At 39.7% G+C, this 26,903-nt stretch overlaps 1 protein-coding gene across 4 annotated transcripts in view; it reads left to right on the forward strand.

Annotated features, from left to right (window-relative positions):
* LOC147338235 (teneurin-3) overlaps positions 1-26,903 on the forward strand; it is a 133,438-nt gene that overhangs the window by 54,219 nt on the left and 52,316 nt on the right. For 3 of the 4 annotated variants that reach the window (XM_086260011.1, XM_086260022.1, XM_086260040.1), the window contains 5 exons: positions 3,636-3,861; positions 11,872-12,110; positions 19,326-19,451; positions 21,540-21,754; positions 25,868-26,075. In XM_086260011.1, coding sequence (XP_086116137.1) covers positions 3,636-3,861; positions 11,872-12,110; positions 19,326-19,451; positions 21,540-21,754; positions 25,868-26,075 — 1,014 coding nt within the window. The remainder of the gene's footprint in view (positions 1-3,635; positions 3,862-11,871; positions 12,111-19,325; positions 19,452-21,539; positions 21,755-25,867; positions 26,076-26,903) is intronic. The other variant, XM_086260032.1, reaches the window with a different exon arrangement.

Raw genomic sequence — 26,903 nt, forward strand, 5'->3', positions numbered from 1 at the left:
GTCCTTTTAAACCATGTTGCTGATGGAAATGATGACAAGCTGAAGTTGAGGAATTATGCAAAGGAGGCATCCGTCTTGATCTGATTTCAAAGCAAAGCCCCATAAACCACACAGCTGTTTCATCTGCCTTTCTAGTCACTAAGTCTTCACATTAAAGGGCATCTTAATTCCCTCTGTGTCTTGATGGAAGACAATGCCAGGTTTCTTAAAGGGTCATTGTTTTAGTTTGCTTCTTCTTTTTTTTTTTAAACACACAGTCCAACATCTGCTAGGCCGTGGATAATGTAAATGAAATTGCTATGGCACCATAAGCCCATAATTTAGCATGGTTTGCTTTTCAAGCCTTCAAATCTGACAGTGAAGTTCACAGAGAATGTGCAGTGGACTGCTACTCTCCTGCTACCACTTTTTCCTCATTGGTTAACATGGAATCAGAAGGAGAGAGGGTGTCTCAGACCATGTCCTGAGTGAAATTCGATTCAAACTCACATCTCAAATTAGAGACCAGAAACCATTGCACCTCATACTACTCCGATATAAGAACACCTACTGTGTGCAGCGAAATTGATCACGTGAAAAAAAAGTATGTGTTGTTATGACCTATACATACAGCCTAGGATTTCAGAATGTTCTGACTTGAAAGGCTCGATATATGAAATGTAGCATGCTATTAAAATGTTGATTCTTATAATAAAATACAGACAAGTCTCACTTAGAAGCTCACCATTTGATCTTAACCAGACAAAGATTAAGGGGATGACATATGTTGCATAATTAAAGTCCACACATAGTTGTGTTTCAGATATAAACACTTAAAAGAGCATAACGCTGTGATATATCTCAGTGCAATTCTTCAAAGAGTTAGGTGGTCAATAGGGTTACTCCCTAGATTTATACTGTGTATGTGCTGATATAGAGAGACGCCATTTCATCAAGCTTCCCAAGGCTGTCGCTTCTCCCTCGGTGTGACATCGAGAATCTGGTATATTTACCACATTTTGAGACAGTTTTTGGCACTTTCTGTTTAGGTAAACCATTGTTTTTTGTTCAGTGCCTGCTACATCTGTCTTTGTAACAGGCACCTCAGTGGATTGTGGCACAGCAGCCTTGTAGCAGTTTGTAAAGCACTGCATAGGATGCAGCTTAATGTAGTTCATGGGGTTTTATGTTCTCTTAGTTCATTGTGGGATTATACATTCAAATTCTGCATGACAAATCCTACTCCTTTGAAGGTTTGGGGAATTTTGTGTTTACTGAGCACTTTGCTTAGCATGTGCTCTGAGATTTAAAAATAAAAATGAAACAGCTTATTTTCATGTTATAGTTCAGGCATGCCTTTAACATGTTGAATCATCAGAAATTGATTCAGGAGTAATCAAACTGATGACAGAGGAAGTGTTCAGGCTCATCTTTTTGCTTACTGTGGTGGCACTGCTCCCAAAAACCATAATCCACCTGCGCTGCGTACCACATTTTTATGGGTTTGAAGTAAGTTCCATTTTCAAACTCTCAGGGTAAGTTGCAAAATAAACAAGAGTAATTAAGGCATTAAAATAAAGATTTGTTCAGATCTCCCATGTGCAGTATTTATGATGTGTAACGGTAGGACAGATTGTTTTTACGGACTGATTTTAGTGAAATATTTCATTTGATTGGTTGGAGATTATATTCAGCTTCGTTAAAATCCTTTTGTAGTCCCTATAAAGTAATGTGCCTACGTTTTGCTTTTTAAAATAATACTTTCTTGCTGTAAACATTTCACTTGCTTCCACGTTAGATACTTCCTTGTGTTATCGTCTTGATTGTCCCCTCAGCTGCATTCTCCTTTCCTGCTCATTGACATTTCACTGGTACACTGGTGCATGCTGATTACATGAAAGTGCTTCTGCTGGAAAGTGGAGCTCACGGGTGCTGCAGGCTCATACAGTGGAATTAGACCCAAAGGTGAAGTAAAACCAGCCAGTGTTGATAGATAATCCACATTTCTATTAGCCTACTTAGCACTTTTCTAATAGGGCCCATAGTCTAGCCTGGGAGATGAGTGGGCTGCTGTGTTTTTCGTTATTACTAAGTCATGTCAACCATATATTTTTTAAAATACTCATACTGTAGCTGATCTTAGGCAATTAGCGTTCAGAACTGACTTTGAATGTGGTGATGTCAGGTGATGAGAGGCTTGTGTTTGATTGGATTTGATAAAACTCTAATCATGGGCCACAAAAAGGAGAAAAAAACCAACCTTCATCTGCGTCTGATGATTTGCTTTTATGGACTTTACAGCCACATGCTGATGCTATGTAATTGCAGTCAGGAATTAATTAAATTTTGATTGGCCTTCTGAACCAGCATTGTGGACTCTTGTCACTACTGATTCTGCTCTGTCACGTCCATCTGTGTAACTTTGTGTCTAGCTGTCTATGTGAAGACCTATCTCCTCGTTTGTGTGTCTAAAGATGAAAGTGATGTTCTTGGAAATTATAATATTAAAAAGCCATGTGTATGTGTGTATGTAGGTGCACGTTGCTACTGCATGTAAAAAAAGCCCAACGGTTTTTTTTTCCCTTTTTTTACTTGAAGATTTTTCCTTGCTGTGAATGGCTTTCATGTTTCCTCTGAGCTATATGGAACTAAATGGCTCATTTGCCAGAACTGAATAGGTTGTTTTATGCATAGGGTTGCACACTGAAAAGTGAAAGCACATAGACAAGGATGCAAATTGCTTGGTCATTAAAGGATCCTTTCAAAATGATGACTTGAGTCCTTTCAATGAAGCTGTTCCTTGCAGCCAACAGCGCAGATTTTGATCCTTGTGTACATTGTTGAGTAAGCAAAGGTTAAATCATACACTGAAAATCTGTGTTCATGTGCTGTAAATTTAAACTCATAGGCTTCTAGGCTTCATAAAAAATCATGCTGTCAGTGCAAAAACAACAGGAGCTCCTAAAAAAAAACAAAAAACACAACTCCCGACTTTTTCAATATTCTTCAGGCTCTCTGTAAGGCAAGAAAGACGATACCCATTTGGGGCTCATTGGAGCAAATCAGAATTGTCAGCACTGTGGGTTTTTACCTTTTAAACAGGGAAGATGGATAGATAATCACCACATGCCATTCTGGGGGCCAATTACACAGCTTTGTGTGAAATTGGAAAACCTGTTCTCTCAGAGCTCTAATGGATGTTCTGGTCATTAGTTATTTGAGAGTCTTCTCTGGCTGTAATCAAACATGAAACATTGCGTTAAGCGCCCATAAAAGAACAGCTGCCTCTCTAAGTGACCTTCTGTTTAAGAGAACCCAACTGTCAGCCATGTGGCGTTTTGTGACAATTATTATGTGTATCGCCATAAAAGCACTTCTTATTTCCTGTTTTTTTGCAGTGGTTGCATCTCATTTTAATGTCTTGCTCTCGGTTGTATTTACCTTTCTGGGTCTGTTAAGTGGCACTGTGCTGTCATAGCTCGCATATAAGGCAAATGCATAATCTTACCCATCTGCTCTCTCTTCGCAGTCGCGTCGCTTCAGTCTGGGTGTAATTTTAATCAGCAAAATTAATTATTTATTATTTCGATTTTCCCACTATTAGGGATTCTTAAACTCCTATGCTGATGCCTGTTTTTCTCTCTCCTCCTCTCCAGGTGACCATCTGTCAAGTCAGCAAGCTCCACCTCCTCTGCCACCAGCTCCACCCCCACACAGGCAACACCCCTCCATCACTTCCCTGAGCCGCAGCTCACTGGCCAATCAAAGGAGCCCAAGTCCACCACCCACAGCCGGCCTGGCGGCTGACTTGCAGAGTACGGCGGAATGCGTCCAGCTGCAGGACAGCTGGGTCCTGGGCAGCAATGTGGCCCTGGAGAGCAGGTGAGTGAACCATGGTGACCTACAACAGAACTGAAAGATTCAGGTCCAGATGTTATACTTGATGTATTTTCACCACTTTACATGCTGCATTTTTCATTTGAAAAGTGAGGGAAGTGGAAGTTGGCATATCTGTGTGCTGCGTGTTGAATTTTAATGCCTTTTTTTTTGGTCACGTGTTTCATGTGTCCTAAATCTGGTGACCTGTCTCATTAATCCACTGGCCTGTTTGATGTGCTTTTAAGACATCAGCCCATATTTCTAAAACTTACAGTCAGAGTTACCAGTCACTCAGTCTGTCATTAATGAACCAGCAGTTTGTTTTTTGTTGCCAAAAATGAGCTTTATATTTGTGTTTTTATGCTTTCTGCACATCTTTGTGATCATTTTAATGATCTGCACGGACCCATATACAGGATCAGCGGTGGAAGAAGGCACTGAATACATGGCAGTCTTAGTAGATGATAGTCGTAGCTTGCAACTTCCCCAAGACAACAGCGGGGGACTCCAACAGCCAAGGCCGTGGAACACACTGAAAATTTCACAACACAGATTTTTAATAGCTGATGATTTTATCAATGTTTTGGTGCCATTCCTACAAACATGAGATGGTCACTCTATAATTTAAGGATTTCTCGACCAATTTTTAAAGTGATATTACACTGACACATGTTCATGACATAATATAGTTCCCTATATACCAGTTCATCACATTTCTACACTTTGTATGAATCTAAAGGGGTGATTGCTAAGTCGGAGAGACACAATGAGAAGGAAAATACATGATTAGGGAGAAGTATGTGAATATCTCTGAACTTGACAGTTATAATCAGAGAGGCCATAACTTAACAAGAAACTTGGTAAGCAGAGAGTGTGTTATACCAAAATCTGCTGCGCAAGACACTACTTTGTCATAAGAGCCACTGCCAAGTTTTCCCCCTGAAACATTAGTTACATCTTTCTTAATCAGTGAGCTCAAAATATCCTGGCTAATGAAGTGTGGTACATTGCGCTGTGACTCAGAAATGGCCTAGAGTAGATGATTGCATTCTAGCCTGATATTTCACTGGCACAGCGTCCCCTTTCTGAGGCTCAGATGAATGTAAACTTTGAATTTTGCGTGTGGCAGCATGGGGTAACAATCTCCTATGATCTGACTGAATCAATTGGGATACGTGGTGACAGTCTCACTTTCTTGGGAAGATGTGGTGATTGAATACTAACCGCTCAATGACCTTGAGCTGTCTTAGCTATATCGACAAAACAATATGTGCACACCTATCATCAGCTGAGGCATAAATCACTATCACCACAGTGGACTCTAAATCAAGTGCTTGTCAGTGGGTGGGAACAGGGGGTTGCCGAGAACCAACTGGGCCAAAAGGGAAGACCCGGTTCAGCACATAATTATAGATGTCAAGAAAACCACCAGGTTGGGAAATGTAAACAGAAGCTCAAGAAAGTATTCATTAGGCAGCCTTCAGGGGGTTTTGGGGCTGCAAAGTCCTGGCACAGCACATAAGAAGGTGGCCCAGAGTACCACAGGGATATGAATCTCTTTTGATTCCTCAACAGTGACTTGAATTTTATTTCCGATGGAGCGTAGTAGACGTGGCCATATGCGCAGACAATAAATAATTCTGTACAAGGCAGTTGATTAAAAAAGTGTCAAGTATAAATCATAATGTTATGATCTTGTTTAATATATTTCCTGTCACATCAAGACCTCCTTGAAAATAAAGCACTCATTTGACAGCATTAGCTACTTTTACAGCAATTAGCCATAATGAATTTTGTGTGTGTAACCTCCCATAAAAGTGTTGGGCTTCAAAGCACGAGTGCACTAATTTGACTCAATACCAACTAGTTTTCACAATGAATAGCTTTCAGTGTTCTTTAAAATGAGTGAAGTGCTGCACTCAGTAACTACTGCTGTAACTCCTGCTCATTATTATATGGTGAGCGAATATCACTGATCCCACTGTGATTATGCTGCCACAGCTGTGTTAAAAATCTGAGTTTGATTTTGCCTCATTTACTCCAGCAGTTTAAACATATGAAACATATACATTAAGCAGATAAAGAAAAATTAAAATGAAACAGTCATCAAATGTTTTACAACTTGAACCCAGCTATAATTTGTAAAGGAAAAATATTATCATATCCTTTTCAAATAACTGTATAAATGTATTCGAGGTGAACTTTTGTGCTAGGATCGTGTAATGTAAAGTGCTCAATTAGCTGACAAGTGCATGTTCAGCTTTATATTCGCTGTTATTCTGAAGAGCTAAGGAGACATTCAGATCCTTAAAAAAAGTGTGGAGTAGTTTTAATAAGCCCCCCAGGTTTTCCTCTTACTCATGACTTGGCTTCACTTTTCTGTGTGATATTTTCAATTAGAAATATTCAATTGAATTTCATTGTAAAATGAACTGTCATGTCTCTTAAGAGACTGGTGTACATCTGGAGTAATTATTCTTGAGCAGTGCTTAATCATTTGGGTGATATGGTATCAGTAATGTTGATGCCTTTATGGTGTAAGCTATAAGCTCTGTGTGTGTTCCACTGTAGCAAAGACATGAAGGTGTCTGCTTTCCTAAATGGAAAGAGGAAGTTTCAACATTTTTAGCACTCCATTTCAATGAGATTCAAGTAGAAAAGTCGTTATGACATTTGAGGATGATTCCTTTGAAGGCCAGCATAGCCACACGTTGCAGTTATAAATGTACTGTCAATCCTCATTGGATTCATGCATCATGGGAGTCCTTTGGTGAAATGAAATTATGTCTCTGCTCTAAAATCATCATGTGTCCCTCAGATACTGCATTTTCCTCATGGAAAATGTACTAGAATTGTTCTCGGGGGTGAAAAAGAACTGCAGAAGTAATCCAAGAGGATTTGGTTTATGCGTGTGCGTGCAGAGTTGTTTGTGTGGGACGTACATGTAAATCATGACTCAGACGGTCATGCTTCAGATAACAAAGGAGAAAGGGAACTTTTCTTTGTTCTTGTACAACAGCCACTGTGTCATGATTGCACCAGAACTGATTAGTCATGTGTAAGACACCAGCCAACTAGCCTTTTGGAAGAGAAAGGAGCATGCAGCGATGGCTGGTTACCTGCCAAAATGGATGGTGGTGTAGACAAAGTGGTAATCCTCAAGACATTTTTTTCTTTTTCTGCATGTTTTGCTTTTTATTTATTTTGCCAACATCGTTGGTGCCAAGCACATTTCTGTGGTGTTTCCAGGTTTCTGCATTATTTCCCTCTAGCCTTTATTTTAGACTAGTCTATAAACAACTGCTGCTGGTGCTGCTGGTGGTTGTGCTGCTACTGTTGCTGGCAAAATGTAGTGCATCTTTTTTAAACATGAACAGTGTTACATTATAAGGAAAACTAGATTCATCTAAAAGACACATTATAAATGTAACCTTATTGGAAGGAACCACAAATATATCTCAAAACTGGGTTTCATGCAGACTGTCTCAGACATGCTGTTATGCTATAAAAAAAACACATCATTGTATACATAAACACTAAGCTATCAAACCTATTCAGATTCACTAAATACGATAAAATCCATGTGCATGTCTGGTGGAGTGACTCAAGATGGAACCATGCTGATCAATGGCACTAAAAGTGTGGTGACGCAAAAATACATTCACAGTGCAGAGCTAGCTCTAACAGATTAGCACTTGCTTGAACACCCACTGTTGAGAGGGCAGGTGCTAATCTGGAGGAGAGACCATAACTGCAGCAAGTGTGAAAACAAGTCACCGCAATGCCAACTCACATCTGTAGTCTTTTTTTGGCCGTATTTAAAGCAGCCTGATTATTCCAGCTCTCACCTTGAAATGCTAATGCTAATACTGAAAGCGGCTAATGGCCAGATTACATATTCGCAGGGCTTCGATTTACATTGTTTCTAGTGTGCTCTCTCACCCCGACAGCTGGAGGTTAGCCGTAGACAAATCCACCCACTCACTGTTTAGTCTTTTGTCCTCTATGAGGATTTTTTCAAATGTCATCATGATGACAAGCAATGTTGTGAGAGCAGAGGAGACCAGGCTGGCTGCTGCTTTTGTGTTTTCGGGCATCTCAATGGGACAGACAGGCGTGCACACAAACACACTGCGATCACACTGACACACAGCCATTCACTCGCTCTCTATCCCTTTCAGTCTCACACTCTCTTGATTGTCTCTTTTCCCTCTCGCTCACTCACAACACACCACACTGCTATCACTGGGGCTGGCTGGATTAGCATAGTAATGTGCCTTGTTGCATCACACTGGCTGTAATCAATTACAGCCGGTCATCCAGTGTCTATAGCTGCAGACATTTACACTAGTCTGCTGTTTGTTAATCATGTCCAACAGCATTTCATCTTTAGACCCCTTCAGTCTGCTCTTTAGAGAAAAGTGCGGGCAAACATGAAAACCATCAGCACTAGAATTACTGAAAACGCCAAGTTCAATAAACGTCCCATATAAGAATTAGTCTTGGTAAGGCTGGTGCACACACTTTCAGACTGACCCTGCATTCTCAAGTACGAAGCAAAGAGGGATTTAACTGATGCAAGTATACCTGATTTTACAGTTTTAAACCACTAATGAATGTGCCGTATGTTCTTGGTAATTATACACTGATTAGCCTCAACACTAAAACCACTGACAGGTGAAGTGAATAACACTGATTATCTCCTTACAATGACATCTGTCAGGGGCTGGATATATTGGGCAGCGCGCGTACAGTTCGTCAAGCCGATGTGTTGGAAGGAGGAAAAATGGGCAAGTCTGAAGATCTCTGAATTTTGACAAGGGCTAATTTGTGATGCCAAGAAAACTGAGTCAGAGCATCTCAAAAACAGCAAGTCTTGTTAGGATTTCTGGCATGTAGTGGTTAGTAACTACCAAAGGTTGTCTATGGAGGCACACGTGGTGAAACTGCTCCAGGGAGCCCATAGTGATCGCACAAAAAAAAAGCTATTGTAGTACAAACTGCAGAAAATTGTAATGATGGCTATGATAGAAAGTTGTCAAAACACACAGTGTGTGTCTACTGTTGAAAGTACCTGCAGTTGGCACCGTGGAGTGTGCATGCCTGTTTTTTGCCTAGAGGAGAGATGGCCGCAAGGTTTGTACTGTGGAAAGAAGAGCCAGTGCTAGTATTCGTGTGGATGTTACTTGGACATTAAAAATGGATCTAAACATTGGTGCAGATGACATATATCCCTTCTTGGCAACAGTATTTACTGATGGCAGTGGCCATTATCAGCAGGATAATGCACTCTGTGACACGGTAAAAAATGTTCAGAAGCAGTTTGAGGAACATGACAGAGATTTTGAACTGTCATGTCGGCTCACATCGACTTGACCCGACCTTCAAATTCCCAAGATCTCAATCCGATCAGGCATCTGTGGGTTTTGTTGGAAAAACAAGTCAGATCTATGGAAGCCCCAACTTGCGACTTATAGGACTTAAAGGATCTGCAGCTAAGGTCTTGGTTCCAGTTACCACAAGACATCTTAAGAGGTCTTTTGGAGTCAATGCCTTGACGGATCAGCGGTGTTTTGGCAGCACTAAGGGGGCTTGCATACTGTTAGGCTGCTGGTTTTACTGGTGTAGCAGATCTGTGAAGGTAGATTTGCATTATTCAGTCAGTTAATCAACTAAACATTGTAAATATCTATACCATTTTGTTGGATTTGTCTAGTAGTTGCTAAAAATGATACTTTGTGTATTTGTTTTTAGTGTCTAGTAGTAGTAGTCTCTTTCCTGAGAATGAAAAGATAATGTATTCATAGCATTGCCCAAATAAAGGACACACAGATTTACTGCATTTATTTAGAGGCAAAACTGTCTCCAGATCATCTGCCTAACTTGCATTCGGTGTTCACCTTCCTCAGATAGAGTACATAACCCTTTCAGCACACACATACACGTCCATGTCTCTTTCTGTCTACCTCATCAGATTGCATCCACTTACACTTAACTCCCCCGATAGCCGTGTCTGTTTGCCTGCGTGTCTGACTACACGTCTGCCGCCTCCAACGTTGTGCAATTTTTGACCTCAATTCATACCCAACTGCATATTATAGAGTCTGCCGCAGCTACAGTACAGATTGTTCCAGACTGAGTGGTCTGAACTTCTCTTGGTTGCAGGTGCATTGTCATTCCAACAGTGAAACCTCATAACCTTTAAATGGAATCCCTGTCTGATCACAATGGCACGTATCAATTGAAGCATTGAGGAGCCAGACGATACAAATCTGACATTTGTTCTTTTAGTCAAGAATTGATCAGTGGAGGTTTTACCTCAGAGATATGCTCACAGGAGAAACAAGAAACCTGAAATATCAGCGGCACCGCTGAAATACAAGAACTGCATTGTGGTGATGATGATGTGTCCTCCTGTCACATGTGTAAAATCTGTACGCCACTAATCAACTTTACTTAGAGACTAATATTCAGTCTGGAAAAAGAAGAATGCAGCAAAAGATGAAAGAATAATTTTTAGGGGCATTCAGAGCTTCCCTGAACTATGTAGTCATGTGTTCATATTATATAATCAGCCAAAGTCTGATTATTATTAGTAAGTGTTACGACATGGATTTTCAGTCTTTAACTGCTCGACTTCAGATTTTTCGCTCAATTAGCCATTCTCAAGCTCTTTAGTACAGAATCACAGTCAGGATTAAAACAGCCTTTACAAAACTTACATTTGAGACTTCACAGATGCTGCACAAATAATTGATGAGCAAACACGGGTTTATCGGTTTACTGGTGTGTTTAAATTAGTGGTTACCGTGGCAACCAACTCCTCCAGGAGAATCTACATAACACATTAAACACGACTTGTGGAAAACATTGTGTAGGACTTTTAGCAGAATGTGAGAATAAGAAAGCAAATCGGTGCATTCTCTTGCCCTTGGTCTGTGAAATTTGACTAATTTAGCACATTTGTTCAAAGTGGTATTTAACTAACTTTTTTTTTGTCTTATGTAAGTCGTCATTTGCCTGGGAGCCTGCATTTTATTACTATATCAGTTTAGATGTTTGTATTTAATGTATTGTTTTAGTGTTGTCCTCACCTTTTATGCAGTTTGTTTTTTTCTCATAATCTTACAGCACTTAAGCACAAGATGGCCGAGTTCCAGTTGATATTAGGTGGTACAATATGGCTATTTTCAGGTGTAATTTTGTGTGTTACAGGTGTGGGTGACTCATTCATGTATGAGTGAGTCAAGTGTTCATAAAGAGAAAACTCATAAATGAAGCTGTTAAGTATTTTCTGGAGTGCTAAACTACTTGGGGTGCCTTACATCTAGAGTTTACAATACTGGTGTGAAAAAAACATGTTATCAATTTTCTGACTGTATTCTTCTTTATTTTAACAAAAAACGGGCATTGCAATAAGATTATACAGTTGAGGATTGGAAGAACATTTTCAATGCATGGTCAATCTGTCCAATTTCCCTGGCTGTCCACATAAGCCTGAAGGCATTTAGGTATTAATCTCTAAGTAGTGGCAAGAGTGGCAACAAGGCTTAATTCATTTACTTAAGAGCTTTTCACGTGGGGTTTAAAAGTTAATAGGACGATCACTCCGTAGTGCATTTGATTAAACCCTCTTAATTACCCCAGGTATAATGGGCTATTAGCAAAGGCCCAGTTGTAAAAGGGCAAGTGGGAGATGATTGTTTTTATGAGGTACTTCTTGTTCACCTTTTCCAATGTCAGGATTATACAGGATAGTAGATTATAACCCAGTTCCTCCTGTGGTGTGAGCCATGGGGAGTTGTAGCATTGCTGGGTATATTGAATTTTGATGATTCTTTATGCGTTTAACTATGTAAGTTTAATTTTGGAACTGTATATGACTATTGGAGGCACACTGGACACAAAACCAGTAGCAATCTGGGGCCATTTTGTCAAAGATAACCACATGATAACTGTGTGAGGTAGAACCACTGACTTAATAATGCTTTTTTTGTTTTTGTTTTTCTACAGGCACTTTCTTTTTAAAACGGGCACAGGGACGACACCTTTCTTTGGCGCAGCAGCCCCTGGGTACACCATGGCAACGGGGACTGTTTACTCAACACCTGCGCGTCCTTTGCCCAGAAACAGCCTGTCCAGGGGGGCTTTCAAGTTTAAGAAGTCCCCTAAACATTGCTCCTGGAAATGCACCGCCCTGATTGCTGTAGGCATAGCTGTGGTTCTGTCCATCATTCTCTGCTACTGCATAGGTAAGGCTAAGATAAACATAAATTGCAATGTAAAATCAGAAACAGTTTTTCATGATTAATCTCCAAATGCACAGCTCTGTTCACAACTTAATTAGCTTCTTTTTTTTTGGTTTGTTAGGGTTTTTTTTGTCAAGAATGTACCTTTTTTCAACAAAAGTTATATATTGCTGTTTAGGTTGAGAATAAAGAGTATAAAAGAAGAAAGAATGAAGGGAAATATACCATTTTAACCCCAGACATGATGCCTTGATCACGATTCTTATATTTTTCCAGTTCAGCCTTAGCTTTAAAAATGCATCATGACTATGTGGCTAATTAAAATTTTAGTAAGGGATTATTACATATGTACCTTACCAAATCTATTTTACAATTTAAATGCATGCTTCTTAAAATATGTGTTAAACAGAATATAACTAAACTCTGCTCCTGTCTCTTCACAGACAGACCTTTAAATTGAACTATTTTGTTGTCTGTGTTTAATGTCTGAATTTTGACAGCATCTTTTCAGTGCCCTATTATGTCTCAATTAGTAATGTAATGATAGCTCTTTACAAACATCCACACAGCAGCGGCACAGGTTGGGTCAGGTGGGAAGACAAAAATAGGAATATGGAACCGGGGCAGGAGATCGTGGACATTTGTATCACAGCTTTTGGTCTCATTTTCAGGAACCTTATTTAAAACTAATTGAAATTTTAAAAGCTAAAAGAGCCACATGGTATTGGTTTCAAGGAATTTAGTTCTGATGCCTGAACACCTGAACCCAGTTTAAGTGTTTCTTTATGTCACAATCATAGACACACCTCGTCTTAATTTCACAATGTATGTTCCCTATAAAATCTGCACGTCTTATCAGTTCAATACTTCTGCTATAGCAGCTTTTTAAATTCGCTTCTCTTCCAAACGTATCCTCCACACACTCGAGTACTCACAATGTTTTGCTGCTGATCCGTTTGGAAAGAGTTCAGCAGGTGAAAATGTAATCTTTAAATTGCTCATATTACCCACTACTCTTGGCTGAACATCTTCACTGAGGTCTAAAAACAAGATTTCCCCCTTGATTCTCTGAAATAGCAATTAAGAGCAGATTCAGCCTGAAAATCCTAGCATCCACTGACGATATTTTTTTGGAACCATATATTGTTTATCGTGCACATATTTACACTGTTAGATGCCAACTGTTCTCATATTTGTAAATTTAAAATTAACCAACCATCTAGCCAGACAAAATGAAGTTTACCCCAAGCTTTGGTTAAAAATATTGCCACTGCATAGTTTTTGTTATTGCCTGACATTGCATGTCACCTGATTACATGAAAAGCAATTGTTTTTGTGCCAAGAGCAATGTATGTCTTTCTATTGTAAGGAGAAAAAATATGACTCTGTCATCTTCATTGACATTTGACAACCTTCAGACAAGCCATTTGGTCAAATGGAACAAATGAGAGGCAAGCTGGCTAGTGTGAATGGAGATGGCATGCCTCTTAATCTCAATGAAGTTTGATCTCTGCCAGGAATATTGCTATTTCACTGCCTTCTCCTTTTTGCAGCAATTGCAGACGTCGCGATATGATTCAGTATCTGACTAAGCTCTCAGTCAGATATGCAGACATGCCATCAGTACACTTTCCAGCAAGACATTCATACTTGTTTCCCTTTGACAGGGGGGTGTGCATCACCCTCATGCTTCTGATCCCCATCTCACAGGCCGACAGGCCTTTCATATCTTTGGGGGTTTCTGTTAAAACGCAGGCATGGAGGGAGGTTCAAATGGCACAGATGGCAACGTCAGAATGGAACAAGTTTGGGAGCTAAACTCTTTTAACAAAGGAAGCAGTTCTAAACTCTTGAAATGTAACCTTGGTCCACAAAGCCTTTGTTGCACTACAACTAAAACTCGTTTATACTGTCAAACAGGAAATGCTTTTATCTCGGTCAGGAAGATAAACTAATGCTCATCTTTTAACCCTCCTTTGGGCAATATTTCCTTCAAGAAGGCTTTTGAATGCTCTGTTGTTGATGTTGTTGCTTTTTTTATTTATTTATTTTTTACAGCGTGTCAGAGCTGACTTCTAGCTAACCTTTATAATCTTGACCACAGCAATAAAGCCGTTACAGATTCATCTCTCCTCCTGCCCTCCCTTGTCATCCAAGCCCTTAATCTTTACACTGTGCCTTTCTCCCAGAGCGGATATATAAGTATTCATCCAGCTTGGAGGCAGGGGAAATGTGACACAGTTGTATAAGGAGAAATATGGCGATGTTGGGAAGATCCTATAACTAGTGTTTTATTGCTAAATAGAGAGGGAAGTGCTCTAGGAGGAGAGGTCATAAATGTGCTATATCAATATCAATATTCATAATCCCTTTATTGACTTAACTGTTTAGTTACTTGGTTGTGGTTCGTGATCTTGTATCATAAAATTAAAATGAATGTCTACATAAATATTTTACCTTTGCTCCTCCGTGGAAAGGAATCAGTTGCTATTTTTGTTTGTCTGTTTTAAGCTTGTGCTCATAACAGATCTGCAGAGTTTACTCAGGAAGAATGTGCAGAAACTGCCATTTGTTCAGCTGTTGTTACTAACAGTTCTAGCAGATTGGATTCATTTACAACATTTTCATCCCAACAATCACCAACTCGTTTAATTGTAGACCTGTCGAATGCTTGGTAATTGTATTTTTGGCCCGACTCCAGAGTGTGCGCCTCATCTCGCTCGGTGCAGAAATGCGAGCGAGCGAGGTGTGCACGCATGCGAGGGAGCGTGAGTTAAACAGATGCAGCCCTCTGCCACTTGCCTCAGGTGTCTCAGAGTGTTTCCACCACTTCCTCTCTCTTTCATCCACCGCCAATTTACCTGCCAGGTGCAATGACTCAAATAGCGACAATGTGCACTCATACTTTAATACTTTTCCGCTGTCAGTTCACACAGTCCCATTGGTACAAAGACAAGCTCAAAGACAAATGCAAGCACACCTTCATCTGCAGCATGTGAAATAGACCGTGTTTCCTGCACCATATTATTCAATGTCTTTTTTGTTCTGAAACCGAGGTTAAGATTTTATTAGCAATGGTTTTTTTGGAAACAAGTATAGTTTAGATAAATTGTTTGGGTTATTTTTTTTTTTATTGAATACATTTGAAGACTTAAATCCTCACCAGCAGAACAGTAACAAAAATCAGACCCTGGCTGACCGACAACAGCAGCTCCTGCAATTCAAATGAGGCAAACCTGCTGAGGTGAAGCTTTCGTGTTCCAGCTCTGCAAACTGGCCTGATTGGAAGAATTTCAGCGATTGTTCAGATATAGGGAGGCCAATCAGGACCGAGTACAGGTTTAATGCTCTGATTGAATGCAGAGGGAGAAAACCGTGTGGATTTTAGGAATGGACTTAAAACTCAACTGCATAAACAAAGCATGTCCTCACTGATTATACTGTTGAAAGTAAATGAAGATAAAAGACTTCCCTTATTTTGCATTTGTGTTTCAATGTCAGAAAACTGTAGAAAATATATTAATAATGTCTAAAAACAAACCATCCACTGTTTTGTGGACCTTTTTGCCCCGTGAAAGTGCATCTTATAGATTTCTCATTTGGGATGAAAGTCATTCACTGAAACATTGTGCCACAAAAAAAGAAAAAATAATCAATTTTGCACTATTCATTTTATTTACTCAAAGGTTGCCTCATTAAGGTGCTGGCTATCACAACAATATACACATAGCAGGAACCTTTGGTTTTAACAAGGCTATAAAATCTACCAGGGCAGGTTCCTCCACCCATGCAAAAAGCTGAGTACTGTGTTGGAGAAACTTGATGTGCCAATCAAGTGCAGAAACTTCCCAAGTCACTGAGCTTTCTTAAATTGCTACTGGACCAAAAAAGCAAACCTTGTGTTGGTTGATGTTGTGGTGGAGAAAATTGTTAAGCCATGTGAGTGTGATGGAGACACTATACCAGAGAACAGGAACATCTTAGGTGTACTCTAAGCTGTAGAGCTTATTTCACAGAATCCCCTGGGGAGATTTCTAGAAAGATGGTATGAAGCAGGTTCAACCATCAAACAGCTGTAACTCAATAATTTTGAGGCTGTTGAGTTACAAGTTGTTGCCGGGATTCTGTCACTCCAGATAAGCTCTCTTTCTCTCAGGTAAACTCACTAAAGATTTTTGGGGATATTAGGCATTAGAAAAGCTTCACCTGTTCTGACTGCTTTGTGAATCCTGTAAAACAGTAGTTTGCCTATTTTATTTATTTACCTATAAATCAGAAACATATTTCATTTGGCACTCTGTTTGTCTAGTAACAACACTAACAAGAATCGTGTGAACAAGGTGTGGGAATTTGCTCTGAGAGTAGCCAGGGGAGTATTGGATGTGTATATCAGAGCTCAAACAAACGTGTTGCCAACTCACAAATTCAGCCTCTTATTCATCGTCCATGTAGATGTTCCACAGGCCAAATTTTGACATCAGCGATTAAAGGCTAGCTTTTCCAGCTTCTTTCTCAGGAAGAGAATTTCTCATGGTTCCATAAATATTAATTGAATGGACCTAGGCTGCAGGAATAACTTATGCAAATTCATAAATTGAGGGCTATTCACCTCAAAGCAATTTGTTGATGAGGTAAGTAGGGATTCAGGCCCCAGTGCGCTAAGAGCAGAAACGAGGGAAGGGCTCTCTGTGATTCTGTGGTGCCTCGGACACACAAGTGCATACCGCCACACACAGTTTCCTTTCTGGTGGATGGCTGGTGATTCTGGACACAGGATTGCAGAGCAGATAGACTCTGCATCTACAATTAGGAGCCAACTGAGTCACACAGTTTTTTTTACAGAGGGAGAGATTTGTATAAAGATTTGCTTATTTGTTGTTTTTTCGGTAAGTGGGATTTTTGTTTGTGGCATGTCAGTTACTCTGTAGGGTCACCACTTTGCCCCAAACTACTGAATGGATTGTCTTGAAATTTGAAAGAGAAATGAATCATCCTCACAGGATTAATGGCTTTGGCAGACTTACGAGTGTTTGTATTTGTGGTTCTGAGTGAACCACATGCAATCGAATATGCTGCATATATTCAGGATCCCTGAAGGACTTTGAATTCCACGGCTATTAATTGGACACTATTGCTAATGTTTCATTATGCTGATCCTTTTTATTTTCAAATCAACCATTTCTAACATTTTTTTAATCAGCCACTGTTGGTCCATAATGCAAAATAAATAAACAAGGTTTAGAAATTGTAATGGATTGTGTACCCAAAAATTTGTAACTGGTAGTTTAATAGGGACTGTATCTACACTGTATTTGTTAGTGCACACATGCCATTCAGTGTCTCGTTTGATGAAGCAAACAATCTTCTACCAGAGTAAGATTTCTTATTTTTTTCTTCTTGCAAATACAGCTTTAGAAAAAATATTAAAAGTTATGCAAACTTTTATTTTACCTGCTTTATTTTTGATGCAGCTAATCATTTTTCTAAGCTTATGTCCCACAATATTTGTTTCCTTTTTCTCTTTTTTTTCTAGGCGGAGGGTTTTTCATTTTAGGTTAATGCACCGTGTCCCCAGCTGAGCCTTGCAATTTGGGGCCCAGCTTAACAGACCGTGTTTCTTTTGGATTCTCCTCAGTAAAAGCCACCAATATGTTGTCCTAAAAACTGAAAATATGACCATGGAAGACTATACTGTGTTTGTATTTAACTTTGAGGATACATAAGACTGTTGTAGGGTGTTCAAAATATGTTACGTACATCCTATCTGATTGTTATATTTGAACTGAGACTTACTAGGATTCTAACACTGCCAAATATTCAGAAAAAGTTGAAATATTATATGTGGGAATCGGTAGAGAAAAAAGAAAGAATGAAAAAAAGAACAGGTGTGCTCAGATCGTACAGGATTTCACATCGGGAGGTGCTCCCTGTGAAAAGTCAGACTTGTCAAAATTATTGATGAACCAGTCAGAAACCATTTCTACAGGTGATGCTGCTGATTTGTTTCAGCAGCACCTGCAAGAAAAAAAGATTCTGACACTCAGCATGGTGTTACCTGAATGTGCTGGTAAACATTATCACTCAGTGCTATCCCCATTATTTCACTGAAATTCAAGCCACCAGTGCACCTGTTCATACGATCTACCAAGGACGAGTCCTGTGTGACTCAATTGATGCCAAGCATTTCCAACAGTAGCCTTTAAAAAACACACACACTCAATTGATTTCTTAACAAAGTATCTATTAATACATTGCACATACAGTTTTCCGTCTCTTCTTGGTCTCCTTCACATTTGATAGTCTCTCTGGCCCCACATCCACCTCTCAAGTTATTTGCTGCAGTCGACATCCATCTTCCCAGCAAGCGATGGGTGTTGGAGAAAAGTTCCTCCCGCAGATCAAATGGTCGGAAATCAAGATGCTTCCTCAGCATGTTTCCTGGCTGGTGACTTTGAAGGAGATTGGCCCTCTCGCTGTGCTCACAGAAGTACCTCAGTTTCCCAAAACAACAAGAAGAACAGTTTGATTGCACCCAATACTGCGACAATAAAGCAGGTTGTCTGAATGAAAGCCAGTCACAGTTTAGTTATGTAAGAGAACTAGAGTGTTGCAGCATCTTACCCTCTCACTTCCCTCTCCTGCTGTGAGTGTCTGTCTCAATACATGGTCTTACACTTTCATCAAACTCTCTGTGTGTCTCTCTCTTCCTCCATCTTCTTCTAACACATAAAGCTGCATCTGTGTCCTTCCTGCTTTGTATTAGTGTTGGAGAAGTTACGACTTTTCCAGTGTTTCTTGTGTGCTTGTCTGAAGTGGAAGCTTTTCGCCAAAATAGAAATCCTGCCTGCTGCTTTCTTAAATACAGTAACGGTTTGTGTCCAGGCACTTTGGAGCATTAATGAACCGCGCTCCCCAAGGAAACATGCCACAGCAACGGGGTTGCTAACTATTGATTGAAATGACTCTGTCTGGCCTGTATCGGTGCTGTGTTTACATAAAAACCACCCATGGCAGCGTAGTCACTGAAAACAAAATTTAAACTGAAATATTGGAAGTTAAACTGTTGTTGTTTTCACCCTGCATCGGATTCAACTATTGTGCACTCCCACTGGTCTTTTGTGCTTAAGTGGCTTGATTGTTTCTGTGCCACTATTTGGTTATTTGTTTATCTATTTCTACAAGCCCACGCAGTTATTTTTTTTTTTGTGTATTTCACAGCAATGCACCTTTTCGGCCTCAATTGGCAGCTCCAAGAGTTGGACAACCAGCCGGCTTTTGAAAATGGAGGAGTTGGGAAAACAGGGCCCACTCAGTCGAGTGTAGGGACAGCTCTCTCTGCTGATGGTGAGGAAATAAGAATGACATGTAATGCACAATATTAATATTATTTATTCTTTTGTTGGCTTCACTGGATTTTAGTTTGGATTGTATATAAAATATATTGTGTGGGTTTTAAATATTCTGAATACTAAACAGTTTAAAGGAAAGGGGAGGTGTTGATTAGTTATTGGCCAATGAATGAAAAACTTTCATCTAAAATCAAGGGTTTCTTTAGTTGATGCATTTGAAATTTAATGTCAGAACAAAAAGCAGAGTGAGTTTTAACGACACACAAATTAATTAAATCAAGCAAAGGTCTAAATAGCAATAAAGACAAATTCCGGCTGCAAAACATTTGGCTTCCACATTCAGCTCAATGCCCAGACTTTCAAATTTATTGAGATCTTTCACCTTCTGAATATTAATTAACTGATTCCAGACAGCTTTCTACTCTCTAATCATAATCTCGGACCATTGTGTATTCATCAACAAGCAGGCGGGCCATTGCAGCTCACCTTTACAGCAAAAGCCACCAAATTAATCTCTAAGCGCACACATTATTTAGAATGCATAGCCATGAAAACAATAATTGAGTTGAGTAGGCCAGGCAAAAGCTCAGTTGTTTAAACTCAACTAGATTTAAATCCTCATAAGTACTGCTAATTAAGATAGCATGAGACAGGTTTTGGACTGTTTAAAGGCAATCAATAGTCAGCTATTATTCTCCCTGGAGGTAAACTTGGCTTCCAGTCTTCACTTTGACTGAAGCTAAAGTGACAGGCAATGGCCTCATTACACGCACAACACTGAGGCATGCAAATAACTGGGGTCTGCCACAAACAGATATAGCCACAGCTACAGTATATCTATGTCCACACTCTATAATGCGTAAGAACAGAAGAAGCAGTAAAGGTATGCAAGTGTATCATCCAGCTGCATTCCTTCCTCAGCAGAGCCTTAGATGGTAGGGGTTTAAAAATGCTTTACAGCTTTTTCTTCTTAACAATAAAATGCATTCTTATAATAGCACCTCGCAAGCTACAGTTTTTTAATTGAGTATGAGTTATATTTAAACCCACCATTTCTCCATCTTTGCCACTCGGAGGGCACAGTTTAAAGACATCGTTCTCCAAATTGTTTTGATTTGCTGTTATTGGTCTGGCAAGGTAGTGCTCAGTATATGTGACAGATTCCATTTAGACCTTATCTGATATGAAGGCTTAGTCTATGAGTCACCGGGACCAAAGTAAAAATGGAAGACTTGGCCTCTTAGTTTTATAAAAGGGCAATTATATCTGGTCATTTTGTTGTTGAGCAGTGCATCATGGACTACAGGGAACCATTACTTTTAATACTCCCTTGCTCAGTCACAATTCATTTGGAAAAGATATGACTATTATGCCCCTGTGCATGAATAAAACAATTCAATGCTGCAAAGCAAAAGATATATGAAAAATGAGAGGATAGCAAGATTCTGCGATGACTTATTTGCACTGTTGGTCAAATGGTTTAAAAAAAAATGTGTTTTTTCCAGTTGTTGTTGGAACTTGCACAATGTAACTTCTCAGTGTGTCCAGCCAATGCCAAACCAGCTCAATGGGGTTTAAATATGGGGACTCTGCTGCCCTTCCATCATTGTCCACTTTTCTTCTTCTGATATTTTGGCTCATTATCGTGCTCTAGGATGACCAACCAGTCGGTCTTCCTTTTTTCCACCATTTTGATAGCATTATGCTGTACTAGTTCCTGCAGTAGAGTGTAATAATCAGAAGGTGTAGTAACAAAGTCGGTTCTGATACGGGCTTTGCACAGAGACGAAGGCTGTGTGAGCGATCATTAAAAGTTGAGGGAACTGTTTGCATTAACTTTCAGTACTTATTTCCATTGTTGTGAGAAAGCTGTTAATCCTTTTTCTTAATCCTTCAATATGTCTGCTTTTATTCATTTATTTATTTATATATTCATTCTTTGGGTAGTGTAGTTACTAGTTTTTGTATGATTTATTTGCTGGAATTCATACTTATTTTTGGAGTTCTTCTAAAACTTTTGGATGGTTGTGTTCAGTCAATATCACCTTAACTCTATGGTTTCGGGTTTGTTTCTCTCTTATAGGAAGGACTAGCGTGCTTCATCCGGAAAACAACTCCATCGATACTGGGCAGGTGGACATAGGGAAGCGAGTGGGTCAGAGCATTCCACCGGGTGTGTTCTGGCACTCTCAAATAAACATGGAGGAACCAGGCTTTCTTAAGTTCAACATTTCAGTACAGAAAAATGCACTGATTGGAGTCTATGGACGAAAGGGCCTCGCACCATCTCACACTCAGGTAAAGGCTTTGATGTAACTTCTTTAAAATTAGGATAGTGTGAAACTGAGTCAAGAAAACCAAAACACATCGTCTTATATTTGAAAAGTCCGATTGATAAGCGGTGAAAGCATATTGCTAGAGAATGTGCTTACTGGGGATAACTTGGATGGTTCTTTCTTTGTCACTAGTGTAACTAGATTTAGGACCCCAATATCTGGTCTCACCCTTGCTGCTCTGTTCAACTCTCAACAGATTTAATTACATTTAACGTCCTTCAATGGTGGATATGAACATAAAGTCAAAACAGTGAAGATATCCTGACGTTTCTGGAAATCCTTCCTTTTGCACTGCCTTTTTCTGTTGTTCTCAGTTTGTTTGCACATATAATACCCTGTATGTTTAATGTTTTGCATCAACAAAAATTATTGTACATCCAATTAAGGATGTAAAGATTTATTTTTTTAACCTTTTATCATTTATTTATTTGCACCTTTAGGGCACAACACAGTACTGACATATTAATCACCTTGTAAAGGCTTTTTAGCTGCTCAGTGCTCCATTATCAGGTTGTGTGCATTGGTTAATAGAGGCTTTTCACTAATGGGTGCCTGCTGTGTCTGGAAAAAAGGCAAACGGTGACACTGAACCAAAAACCGTAAAGTTTTACGAGCTACTGAAATCTCTCACCGAACACTTTTCTTAAGAATAATTACAGTAATTATCTGTGAGTTTATCACTACGAACAAGCCTTTTTTGCTTATATCTACTGAAGAGAGTTGTGGTGGCAGGATTTAGAAATTTGATTGCATTTTCTATTATCTGTGGAAGCCATTTCACTGTGTCCTAAAGAAGATGTGGGTGAAACTGACAGATTAAATTCAGATTACATAAGGGTTGTTTTTTTTTCCTTTGCTTTACTTCTATATGAATATGGGGGCTTTTGCAAATTAGAACTCGGTGTAGTTCAATTTTCTGCTCTCAGGTTTGATTTGCCCATGTGTGTGGGCATGCACAGCTTTCACTTCCACTAAATGGCTGCCATTTGCAAATTGAAGTGTTTCCAAAATGTCTGATGTGTCACTTGAATGGCATTTCTGGGTATCTGAATGTCCAGTGTCTAGTGATGGTGATGGAAGCACTCAGACAATGGCTATTTTCCACCACACTTGACAGCAAAAGCTCTTAGCTTCACCTTCTCGACATTCTCTCTTAGTAAAGATGGGCTTCACTCAAGTGAAGACAGTTAGGGCCACTCTTGATGGAAGAGAGTCCAATGCAAGTGACAATAGGTGAGCTGGATTGCACTTTCAAGGTGAAAAAAAGGTAGCCCAACAAAATCAAAGACCAAAGGGTACTAATTAACAAGACACTACTTTTATGTCTCGAGCAATTGTTGCACTGACACTCAAGCTTGTCAATGGTGGGCACTGTGTCCATTGTTCCAAATTACATTCTATTCAGGTACTGGGGGCACAAATCAATGCATTTACTTAACTGAGCATGAAAGACCCCAATGAGAGATATTGACTGTTCGTCGTATTCACAGCTTGGAAGACAAGACTGCATTTAAGTGCAACAGCCTTTCCACCTTTCTCAAATATAGAGTTCCTCCATCTGCTATTGAGTGTCTCTCTGTGCTGATACAAACCAGAAGTTGGGAGGAACAAACTTTCCTTTTTTCTTTTTTTCTTCTTAGCAATTTGTACTCTGTTGTACGACTACGGCTTGTCCACTCAATCTAAAGGCATTCACCGCCTCTGAGCATTCCTCCTCTGTCCATGGGGCATCCAGCAGTCTCTTCACGCTTGGTCTCTTGACTGTTACTCACCCGTATTGTTGGATTGAGATGAGTTGGGGAGGGGGCCTTTCACACAAGCTAGTCGAGATGTATGCACTTGGCCGGGGAGTTTAGGGTTTCTGGGATGAACTGTTTTATTACTTCTCCCTCAAGTCAACAACACAAAGAAGTCAACTTCCGCCAGGTTAATATCCCTACCCTGCCCCCCTGCTCTGCTCAGAACGCTTTAAATCACAGCATTGACTCTTCCTGCCCCTCGCTTAATGCTCTCTTCTCAGTCGTTTGCAAGTCAACTAAAAGGTCGCCTGGGCCTTTGAGTTTGTCACATTCCTGAGCACTAAATCCTGTTTTAATTCACCTTTTGTCCCCATTCTTAATCCATTTGGACATTTGTTGTGTTTCCGTGAGACAGAATATTCCATAGGTCCTCGATTATAAGTGTCTTTTTTTATCGCCCTTAATGTGGATTACAAAAGAATGTTAAAATTATTTGTAAATTCAGTTATTACTGAAATCAAATGATGAAGTGTTGACTTCCAGCTGAAATAAACGGAACATTTGTGGTCAAATTTTATAAACGTATGTGTCTGAATTTTCCCTTTAAAAGTGCTTCAGCTGTGGTGTCAGTCAGAAATCAATGGCTTAAACAGTTCATCAAAGCCCTCTGCAAACAGCCTCATCGCTGGATTTGAATTGGAGCTCTTTAAAAACAGCTACTGTGCCAATCTGTATGCATCCCACTCCTAAGAAATCCACAGACTCTGTTCCAGCCTGAGCCTTTCACTATAGGCTCAGTGCATCTGTGTCGCTAACAACTGCGTTAGCCAGGGGATCTGCTGTCTTCATCAGATGTACTCCTCTGCAGCCTGTAGCATGTTTGGGGATTTTTGTGTTACACTGTTTTCTGCTGCAGAGCTCTGTGTACCTTGCAGCTTCAGTCAAAATGAGGCTCAGGTGTCGAGCAGGTGCAGTGAGAACAGATGTACCAATTTACTCATTGGCAGGAATAACTCGTTACTCCTTGTTTACCCTTTAAATCAGTGTTTGTTTGGAGCTAATATATCGATATGCTGCTAAATTCCTCACATATAACAATAAAAAAGAAAACGCCTGAGGTCACCGTGTCTTTAAGTTGCATTTGTTCTCATTCACTAGCACAGTGCCTGTTCAGGGAGAGCCCAGGGCATTTTCTGTCCCTAAAATGTACACATTTTTCCTAAATGGCTGTTCGGGCAGTCTGCTGTTGTGAAAGCTAACAGATACATGTATCATGTTTAAAAAGGGAAGGAAAAAAGTTACTAAACACAGCACAAGAACATAAAATGAGATTAATGCCAATTAATGCACTTGCTAAATAATCAAACACAGACTCACCTTGCAAGAAAAAGCTACGTCAAATCAAATTATATGTGGTCATAAATGTTCATATTATAATCTCTTGCAGTCAGCGTTGGTTCTTTAGACATCTCACAGTAAAGTACTGTGTAACAAATATTTTAATCAAACTAATCACTCATCCAAATGATACCAAACTTGACAGTGCACAAGCATTGCAAAACGAATCATTGATTAGACTGATTCTTTTAATGATTTGCATCTACATTCTACTGTTTATGATATCCAATGCTGATTTGCATTCAGTACAGTGGATGGTTATTTCATGGGAATAATCTTGGAATCCATATGGTTATTTCTTAGCAATCTACAGATATCAAAAGAAAATTAGCAGGACCATTATCATCAATGATGTCGGTTTTCACTGCCTGCCAATCGAGTCTACTGACTTAAATTTGAAGAAACTGTGTAAAATGTGTATAGACGTGATTGAGAAACATGGTATTTATTTATATTCTGGACAGGTGCTCCTGAACTGAATAAATGAGAATTTTTACTATCACCATTATTACATTATCAATGTTAATTTAGCAGATTGTAATAAACACATTGCCAGCCTGTCTGTAAATTCACTCCCACCCGACGTAACAATATATTTTTGGAACATTTCTGAGCATTTGCCCTAGAGCCATATCAGCTCTATCAGTATTCAAACACCTCTCCAAACCACATCTATCAACTCCAAATAGCTTTCACTGAAAAATCAACATTTATTATACTCTGAATATTTGCTGTGTACACGAACCTGTTATGGCTGTCTTGCTTTACAACTAACTTTGAGTCCCTGTCAGACTGTGCATGCAAAGCATTCAATATTTAAAAAGATCAAAACTTTTTGAAAACTCTCTCTCTCTCCTTTACTGTCTGATTTAATTAGGCTGACATTAAAGGTCCATCTTTTGCATCTGCTGGAATCTGTTCTGGCTTTTGTTTTGCAGTATGACTTTGTCGAGCTACTGGACGGCAGTCGGCTTATCGCCAAAGAGCATCGGGCTCTGAGTGAACCGGACACAAGGGCCCGCTCAGACCCAGTTGCCGTCCACCAAGCCGGATTCATCCAGTACCTGGACTCAGGAGTGTGGCACTTTGCGTTTTATAATGACGGACGGAACGTGGAGACCGTGTCCTATAACACCATCATCCAAGGTATGAGGACACACATCTGCTATGAGAATGAGTGCAGTTGAAATAGTGCGTAATAACATGTTCAGAAGACTTTAATTTAGCTGTGCCTGCATGAACAAACACTTAGATATTTGGAAAATCTGGCTGCCACACAAACATGCTGAGCTTTTTAAACTTTGAGAAAGCAAGGAGGCAGATCTGGGCTTCCGTTGGAGGGTAGTGGATTATTGTGCTCAACACTATAATGCAAGACCATACACAGCATTGATCCTTCCCTCCTAACAACCTCTTCAGTGTTCTGAAGTCTGTGAAATTTCCTTGTGGGTTTTGCGGTAGGAAAAACACTGAGGTTGAGTTAACGTTTTTTTCTTTTTTCTATTTCCTTCGGGGGTTCCATTGATCTGGCCCTACAAATATAAAGGTATTGACGTGTGAGGTCAAAATTGCCTGGGTCCGACGCTAGCTCAATGAACATCCAATACAAGCTAGAGTAATAACAAAAAAGTTTGCCCCCTTAACGCAGATCAAAATGAGGGTCCCAGTCTTTTGGGGGTGCCTTTTATGAGCGATGGTCTGTTGAATGAACACAAGATCTGTCTGTAGGATATGTCAGATTAACTTCAACTCGGAGAGGATTTGAGTTGTAAACACTCAGGAGATTGCATTGCTTGTGTGGGCATGATCAGTCATTCAAGGGTTTGGGGTGGTGGTGAAGCGTTAGAGGAAATAAGAAAAAGGAAATTGTGTCAAGGAAATACATTTGTTGTAATTTGAAATGCCTTTGTGGCTTTTACTTAACATGGCTTACATGGGAACAATTGGTCTGCAGAATAGTGTTATGGAGGCTTA

This window comes from Aulonocara sp. 'chitande type north' Nkhata Bay, linkage group LG2 (genome assembly GCF_057382095.1).
Source record: "Aulonocara sp. 'chitande type north' Nkhata Bay isolate Kocher_YH1m ecotype deep benthic linkage group LG2, A_spYH_male_GT1.1, whole genome shotgun sequence".
Lineage (NCBI taxonomy): Eukaryota > Metazoa > Chordata > Actinopteri > Cichliformes > Cichlidae > Aulonocara > Aulonocara sp. 'chitande type north' Nkhata Bay.